Source organism: Mastomys coucha, unplaced genomic scaffold, assembly GCF_008632895.1.
Source record: "Mastomys coucha isolate ucsf_1 unplaced genomic scaffold, UCSF_Mcou_1 pScaffold7, whole genome shotgun sequence".
Taxonomy (NCBI): Eukaryota; Metazoa; Chordata; class Mammalia; order Rodentia; family Muridae; genus Mastomys; species Mastomys coucha.
This window is the reverse complement of record NW_022196913.1, coordinates 41376285-41385402: the sequence shown is the minus strand read 5'-3', so window position 1 is coordinate 41385402 and position 9118 is coordinate 41376285. Positions and strand designations below refer to the sequence as shown.

The 9118-nt window shown below is 44.2% G+C and overlaps 1 protein-coding gene across 1 annotated transcript in view; it reads left to right on the top strand.

Annotated features, from left to right (window-relative positions):
• Positions 1-353: 353 nt before the first annotated feature.
• The window catches only part of F13a1 (coagulation factor XIII A chain), a 176230-nt gene continuing 167465 nt past the window's right edge, over positions 354-9118 (top strand). Inside the window, exons 1-2 of the mRNA XM_031358440.1 lie at positions 354-594; positions 2347-2494. Of these exons, the coding sequence (XP_031214300.1) occupies positions 2365-2494 (130 nt within the window). The 5' untranslated portion in view covers positions 354-594; positions 2347-2364. The remainder of the gene's footprint in view (positions 595-2346; positions 2495-9118) is intronic.

Below are 9118 nucleotides of genomic sequence, written 5' to 3'. Positions count from 1 at the left end.
GCTGGGAGTTCTGTGGGGAATTCAAGAAGGTGATTTTCTTTGTGCAAGACAGACTCATTGCTCTTGCTTTATGGATCGTCACAAGTGTCTGTATGATCAGTCTGTGGAAAGGCAGATAGATCCTCCCTCTGCCAGCTCACCAGCCATCTGCCTGGTAAGGCATTTACACAGGGGAAAAATGACCCTTTAGCCCTTCTAACCCAGTAAGAGGGCAGGAGAGAGGCTGGCTAACACCCCAGTGCCATTTGCCAGTTACTAGTAGCAGCCAGAGAAGGGAAAAGTCTGACTCTGTGGGGGAGTGAGGAGATGCCAGTATGGGAACTTAGGAGCAAATAAGCTATGGAGGCAGGAAGGGGCTAGATTATCAGAGCCGAATGGCAGAAGTAGAAGGAAAGTCCTAGAAACACTTCTGCCTCCTCCACCAGCTGTCAAGAAGGGGGAGGAGAAATCCTCTGGGATGGGGAGGAGGGTGGGAGCCGTTAGGAAGTTATTTAAGAGCCAACTTTCTGGTCACTTTGCCTGAGTCCTTTTGAGGAAGTACCCAGAGGCACACAGAGAGACTACCAGAGCACACTCTCTCAGGAGCACAAGCAGGTAAGAGACCCTCAGAGCTGCACTAAGCAGCCCTGCTCAAGCTGTGGCTGTCCTCTGAGCCTACATTCTGTGTCTATAGTGTTGGGCAGCCCTTCATTCCAGGTCCAGCTCTTCACCTCTTTAAGAGGGACCTTCTTTGAACTCTACCATGCTATCCCGAGAGCACAGCTGAGCTAGTGTAGAAAACTCTTAAGTGGGGACAGGAGTGAGGTTGCTCCTCCAAGGCAGGTCTGCTTTCCTAAGGGAAGCCAGCTGTGGAGCTGAGACTAAGGTTACATAGGGGAGAGGGTAAGGCCATCTGGGAATGTCTGCCTTCCATCTCAACACAGGGACTGAACTCAAGTTCCTCTCCCTTCTCTAAATCTACTGAAAAGGAGACCTCCCAGACCTGCACTCACCCAGTGGCCTGTACTTCCCTTCTTGACCAGAATCTGGAACATTCTCTGCCCTACTTGCTCTCTCCTAGAAGGCTACCTGACTGCCCAGCACTGCTCCCCACCCCCTCTGGGTGTAGCCGTCCTCTAACGATCACTCAGGATGCCTTTGCTGTTTGACACCAGGGAGTTGAGTTTTCTTGTCTTCTTTGTCACCAAACCTTTTTATTTAAACTCTTCTCCCTCCTTGGCTCACCAGAGATTATCTGTAAATCACTAAAGCCATCTATAGATAGTCATTGTTGGGTCTTCCAAGAACCCCTTTTTCCTCCGAAGACCAAATACCTTACCAAATGATCCTATGCTCAGCCTTGCTTCCAGGGCTCCTCTCATTTCTAGAGCAGCCTAATCAAGTTGATCCCATAATAGCAATGCTTCATCTTACAAGGGTGTGCCTGGGTTTTGCAAACAGCCAGGTTGCCAAGAGTCACTTGCATGGTGAGCCAGGTGAAGAGACAAAGTCCCCCTTCATTTTGGCCAGTTGGTCAACAAGTCCTTATTGGGCTCTGAAGGTAAGGTGTGTAGTATTTAGACTGGCTGGTCGCCTGCACAAACTCCAAGGGAAGAGGAAGCAGGCCAGACCAAGTTAGAGCACAGCCTAGTCACAAGTTCAATTGGTCACAACCATGGCTTCCATGCCACAGACCCTAGCAGATTCAACCATGGCCTCCATGCCACAGACCCTAGCAGATTCAACCATGGCCTCCATGCCACATACACTAGCAGATTCATGTATGACTCTTGTCAGGACCACCACTAACCCCACTATACTGTAGGCTGTCAGGAAAGAGATGCTGTTTTCTTGTCTGGTGAACCTACCTCAGTACTAAGATCTCATCCCAGCTCATAAGAAGCCCTCAGTAGTGACCAAATTAAATGACTGGTGTGACCATCGTAAGGGATCATCATAATCTGCACATGTTTTCATGAGTCTAATCCTCAAAGTGACTTAGGTTTGTTGATTCTCCCTGAGATGAGTACTTGCATTTACCTACAAACATACAGGCTTTGGGTGCTGAGGGAAGGGCAATTATGCTTTCTGAAATCTTTAAAGATTTTTTTTTCTTCAAGCAAACACTCTCTTGCTTTCTATACATTTTGACAAATGGGGGCTATCTCTGAGAGCCTCAGGGGACACACTCCATCACTAGGCTAATCCTCACTGCCACTTCTCAGTTATCCTTTATGTGTGGCTTACAATGTATTGTCTGGGAGCTGCCATGCACCTCTTGCATCTCTGTTTCTACTTTAGAATCGTAGCCATAAGTGGTACCCAGTTCATGTTCCTGTCCCATGAACTCTCCTCTCCCTTCCCAAGGATCCAGTAAAGCTGAGAATGTCAGATACTCCAGCAAGCACCTTTGGCGGGAGGCGAGCAGTCCCACCAAACAACTCCAATGCAGCAGAAGTGGACCTCCCGACTGAGGAGCTGCAGAGCGTGGTGCCAAGGGGCGTCAGCCTGAAAGGTAGGAGGAGCACACCATTACCCATGAGGGATCTGGCTCAGGACCCTCCTCCACAAAGAATTACAAAACTGTCTCCTCTCATAGTCTCTGGTGCCCATCCTCGGTCTCTATTGTGCACCCAAGAAAGACTCCAAAACTCAAGTTGTAGAAATACCAGAGAACCTGAAAAAGGGGGTCCTAGTTTAGGCATTTACTGATCTTGTCACATGGGGAAGGTACTTCCTCTTTCTACTTCTCAGCCATTCCTTTTACACAACATGGTGCTGGATTCACCAAGGGCCTGCCTCTTCCACCCCTGATGTTCTCTTTACTTTAGAGAATATTCTCTTGCTGGAAGATTCCACTTCTATAATATTGTCACTGTGTCTGACTGTCTGGCTGGCAGCCCCTTCCTTCTCCCTCCTCCATCCGTGATTCTGAAACTCAGAGCTGGTGAGAGGTGCCAGATTCTGACAGTAGTAGAGATGGAAGCCCTCAGTGAGTCTCCTGAGAAGCTGGAGGAGCAGGCAAGGCAAGATGCTCCCTCTGTCTCCTCCTGAGGGACCAACTCTGGGTGCAGTGGCCACCAGATAACCTCCTTTTGGCCCTGTCAGCTATGACAGGGTCCAGATGCCAGCACTGGCTTGGTGATATACAAGCCATTCCCTTGGGGAATGAGCAGGGGCATTCAGACTCTTGTCCCTGAATAGCATCTAGCTGGCAGTACATTGTGGAATATCATTTATGCACCAAAACTCAGTTTTGCTCATGTGGGTTCTCAGTGCTGTGTTTCATGGGGCATAAACATCTACTTGCTGAGGTAGGTACGGACAGTCACTCAGTGGCTCTTAGTGCCCAAATACTAACTCTCACAGCTAAGCGTTACATTCTAAACCCTGACATCAAAGCCATAGAACCTGGGTGTACAGCCAGCTGGCCTCAGTTTTCTTTGTCAGGTCATGAAATAAAAGCAGTGAGTTGATATTCTTTACTTTTTCCTGCCAAGACTAGAAGCTATTTTTTTTTTTAAAGAATGCAAATAATACTGGTAAGCCTGTAGACATCAAACTATCCTTTGGGTCACCTTAGAGTATTTAGTTTTCTTGTAAAATTCCCCTCTGGCAGAGAAGACACCGCACTCTGGGAGAGAGTGCATTGGCTCTGGAAGAAGGCAGCTGTAGGGAAAGAAAGAGGAGGGGGCTCAGGCACCCCCACTAGGATTCATGAGGAGACACATGAACCTCTGTGCGTGTGATAAAGGGCACAAAGAATCACTGGTCTTGGAGGCAGAAAACTCAGCTTTTCATCTCAGAAAAATTATCTAAGTCCTCAAGTCTTAATTTTCCCATCAACAAAGTAGAGGCAATGCCTACTGTGGAATATTTATCCAATTCCTAAGAACTGGATAAATATTGCCTGTGACAGCACCTGACCCATGCTACAAGACCAGTGATGGTCTATTAACTGGAATGTGCAGATGATCCTTCTCCACCAGAACATCACTGAGCACCTAAGTAAATTATAAATCGGAGCCAAATGTTGCCAATAACAGAGCACTTAAAGAGGTCAGTTGATTTTTGTCCCCCTTTACCTGAGAAAACTGGTTTTCTATAAATCTTCCTTTGGAAGCAGAGATGGGGGAATACTTCGCCTATTTTGAAAAGCAGCTTTTAATTACTTTGAAGTCATATGTCCACAGCCCATATGACATATGAGAGTTGTGCCCACACAGCCTTCACACAGGGAGATGAGGGGCCAGTGACCGAGGCATGATCTGACTGTACATAAACAGTCAGTAACTCACAAACTGAATGGTTCACCATGCCAAATCACTGTAATTCATTCACTGTATTTCAGCGTGTGCTTGTTCGGTGTGTTTTTCACTGTGTGCTGTAAGGATGCAATCTCTGAACCAAGAATCATAGCTGTGGAGTCTCAAGAGAGCTGAAGAGGAAAAAAACCAAAACAAAGGAAAAAAAAAAAAAGAGCAGACATACTGTCTGAACCAGGCTATTATTCTGCAGACTTCAAATTTCTGTTTATTTGTTTAAAAAGCACAGAGTGGGTTTGGCACGAAATATATTAAGCCTCCTGCCCCCCATCCCCCAAATCACCTTTTTAAAGGGACTAATGAATGCCCGGGAAGGCAGGCTGTGTGGCAGTGGTTCAAGTAGTCTTCTTGCACTGCAGCCAGTGGCCACTAGTGGACCTGGGAGCACTTCTATCTCCACTTAGGATGGCTCTGACTCCAGGATCCCAGCCTTATGCCCAGCTTTCCATTCTCACTACCTTCAATGGTAGCTTTTTCATTTTGAAAACTCCCCATGTAAAACTAACTAAGCAGATCAGAAAAGCAAAGGAGGGAACCCCCCCCCCCACACACACACACCACCACCACATCAGCTCTTTCATTTTAATGAGGTCCATCACCATGAATCCTGACTGTGACTAGGAAGTATTCGTGAATTTCCAGAATGTCTCCACATGTTCAGGATGTGGCTGATGTGGATAATAGTCGTTCACCATGATTGGGCATACTTGCTTAAGAATTCTTTAATTTGAGTAAAGCATGCCATATCCCCATGCACTTGAAAGGCTGAAACAGGGAATCACTTCAAGGCTACCCTGGACAACATAGCAAGGGCCTTTCTCAAAATATTATTTTAGTTAGGTTATAAACAAAATGCATCAAACTATATAAACTCACAAAATGTCTCCAAATGTATACTATAGTATTTAAGGAAATCAGAAATACCTGACATTATAATGGGACCTCAGAGGTAGGACCAAGTTGTAAATATGCCTGGTGTCATTACATACTTTTAGATATCCTTAGTGTCCCCCTGTGTGTCTCATAATTGGAAAATTATTATGAGTATCTGCTCATATTATTTAAATGTGTATGTATGTGTGTATGTTTGCTTGCGTGTGTGTGTGTGTGTGTGTGTGTGTGTGTGTGTGTGTGTGTGTGTGTGTGTACATGGAGGCCAAAGGTTAATATTGGCTATTGGCTATCTTCCTTGATTACTTTCCACCTTATGTATTGGGGATCAGTCGCTCACTTAAACCTAGCTCATCAGTTTGACTACTCTAGCAAGCCAGCTTGCTCTAGGTATCCCCTGCTTCCACTTCTGAATTAAGGACTAGAAATCAAATTCTGGTCCTCATTTTTTTATTAGATATTTTCTTTATTTATCTAATGAGTTCTCCTTTCCCAGTTTCCCCTCCAAGAAAAAAAAAGACCGAAGAAACCCCCCAAAAAATCAAGAGCAAACCCCTGTTGCCTCCTCCTTCCCCTGCTTGCCACCCCACTCTCTCCCACTTATTGGCCCTGGCATTCCCCTACATTGGGACACAGAACCTTCACAGGGCCAAGGGCCTCTCCTCCCATTGATGATCGACTTTGCAATCCTCTACTATACACATGCTGCCAGAACAATCAGTCCCACCATGAATAGTCCTTGGTTGGTGGTTGAGTCCTTGGGAGCTCTGAGGGTACTAGTTAGTTCATATTATTGTTCGTCCTAAGGGGCTGCAAACCCTTCAGCTCCTTTGGTCCTTTCTCTAATCTTTCATTGGGGACCCTGTACTCAGTTCAATGGATGGCTGTGAGCCTCTACATCTGTATTAGTCAGGTACTGTCAGAGCCTCTCAGGAGATAGCTATATCAGGCTGGCTTGTCCTTCCTTCAGCCTCATTCTTATGTGGCAAGTGCTTTTACCAGATGAGCCATCTTTACAGCCCCATATTGGCATCATTTCTAAATGAAGTGTTCTACACATTCAGTTGGTATTTCTACAGAATCTCTCCATAGCCTTCCAGGTTTCAAGTTGTGTGTGGCTAGAAATGTAATGCTGCATAATACCACTTCATCCTTCTGGGCTGCGAGGACTCTGTTACAGAGTGGCCGTTTATATCAGTAATTAGAACATTTACATGACAAGACGGTTGGATGGGAGTCAAACAAGGAAGCAAAGACAGCCTGATGAGCATTCAAATGGAGGCAGATCCAGGAGTTTTTATGATCATGGAGTCTAGGTGTTTTTCTGAGAATTCCTTCCCTCCTACCATTCTTTGTCAGAATTAAACCAATCTACTAATCAGTTAGCAATCAACTTCTCCTTGGTGCCAAGGAGACACTCTGAATGTAGGGTTAGTGAAAGAATGGGAGAAGCATTCAATACATGACGGAGAAATGAAGTTGTTATGTGAAGTTCACTACTCACCCAATTCAAAAAGCTACATCTGTTGTCCTTTATGTGTCAGAAGTCTATCTGGGGACAGAAAGAGAAAGTCAATTTCTTACCTCAAGTGGCTTTCAGTTTAAAAACAAACAACCCACACCCACCAAAAACTAACCAAACAAAAACTTAGCAAAGATCACTGCAATTCAGTCTAATAAATACTGTAATTGAAATTTAGGCAAACTACAGTAAAATGATGGAGAGATGGGTTTTGTGGTAGAGTAGGGAAGAGGTTGAAGAAGGCTTCTAGATAACAAAGACATCTCAGCTGTGTCTTGTTCCAGATATGCCCTGCTGAGCATGGCAGTAAAGACCTTTAATACTAGTACTTGGGAGATGGCAGTAGAAAGGTAAGCAACTCAATATCATCCTCTGCTACAGGGTGAGTTTAAGGCTAGTTTAGGGCAATAGGAGACTCTTTCTCTCAATAAAATAAGAATAATGAATCAAAGCAAGGGTGAAACCAAGTGTGGTAGTGCAAACTTGTACTCTCTGTACATGGTAGGCTGGGATCATGATTTTCTGATCAATTGTACTACATACAGATGATGTAGACCACATGTCAAATGAAGAAGCAGTGGACTAGAGAGATGACTTCCTGGGTAAGAGAGCTTTATGCACAGTTATGGGTACCATATCCTTGTGCCCACATAGCTAATTAGGTATCCTACACACCCCCGTTACTCCAGATCTTAAGATGAGAGGAGACAGGAGGATTGCTGAGTTGTCTGCTTCCAACTTGAGAAAACTTGAACCTCAGGTTCAGGGAGAGACCCTGTCTTAAAATACATGCACAGGAATACATACCACCACCTCCTCCCATACCCTATACCCTGACACCAGCTGGAAGGGAAAAGAATAAATACATCTCTTTTAAAAGATGAAGGAAGAAAGGATGAAGAGCACATGGAAGATCATTTTCAAAAGGAGTGAGAATTGGCTGAAGGACAAAGAAAAGAGAAGCCTTAAAATCTTGGCTGGGGTTACACTTCAATAAGCATTGAAGACTCAGCTTTCTTTCTATCCCACAGAACACAGGAGACTTGTTGTAGATTCTCAATAGCAGATTTATGTTTTATAAGAGTAATTCTCATGTTGAAGAGAAAATTGACGGAAGATATTTCAGGCTAGAGGAGAGGTAGACCAGAAGGTGTTCAGCCCTGGAGAAAGGTGCGAGTCTCATTTCTTTTGTTCTAAGATTTCTGAAGCATGTAAGGCTATAGGACATTTTAGTAGCCACAGTTTAAATAACAGCTGGTGAAGAAAAATGTCTTTAATTGTTCTAGTTATACTTTCTCCTTCTGAGTCGCCAAGAGATGGGTGAGGAAAAGCCTTCCTGTGGCTCTTTCCACCATAAACAGACCTACTTCCTCATGCATAACATTAATGTCTATAGCTTAGTAATACTGTTACCAAAGATCGCAGGGAGAACTCAGCTCACCAGGGAATTCCTAGAATATGAACCTAAACATTTAACTTATTTCAAGATTCCATCTGTGACAGGTAGAATCATTCTCAGAAGAATATTTTTGCAACCCAGGGAGAAGATAATTCACTTTTTTTCATATTAGGAAGAGAGTAGGAGGACAGGGAAGCAGCTGACTCTTGAGGAGAAACATTTTTTCTTTAACAGCCCATTTTCTGATGTGTTTGGAATTAGACTAAATTGTGTTAGGTAGACTTTTTGAAAGCTGTCACTTTGAAAGGGCAAGCTGCCAAGTTCCTAGCCATAATATAACTTAAGAAAAAAAAAAAGAAAGAAAGAAAGAAGTGGCTTCCCAGAGAGTTGTTCCATTTTGCTAGGAGCTGGGCTTGGGCAGGGAGATGTGAATTCACTTGCTGCTTGTGGTGAATGAGGCCTAAACGCTAAGAAAGCTCTTTCTATCTAAGTTCTGTCTTGTTAGGTCAATAAGCAAAGTATAATCCTTCCACCAGCTTAACAGATGCTTTCTGAGTATCACACATTGGGGAGGAGCATTAATAGGCAAAGGGAAACTAGAATGCCTAATGTGGTTTTTATACTTATGTCCACATTTCTTGGTAACCAAATGTGTTCCTTGTCATAAGGATTCTGTTTCTGTCTTGCTTTGTGTTTGACTATCTATGATCAACCAGAGAAATGTTATCCATTTAGTGGCATTGGAGACCTTACCTCCTTCCCCAACACTGACTTTCAGTGCTGTGATTTGGATGTAGTTTGCCCTCAAAGGTTCATATGCTAAACTTGGTCTCTGGGTGGTGAACAGAGAAGCAGGGCATACTGGAAGGTCCTTATGTCACTGTGTGTGTGGGTAGGGGGGTGGAGTTTGCCCTTGGAAGAGATTAAAGTCCTCCCTACATGACCCTGAGCTTGTTCTCATCAAAGAGGTTTTTTTTTTTTTTTTTTTTTTTTTTTTTTTTT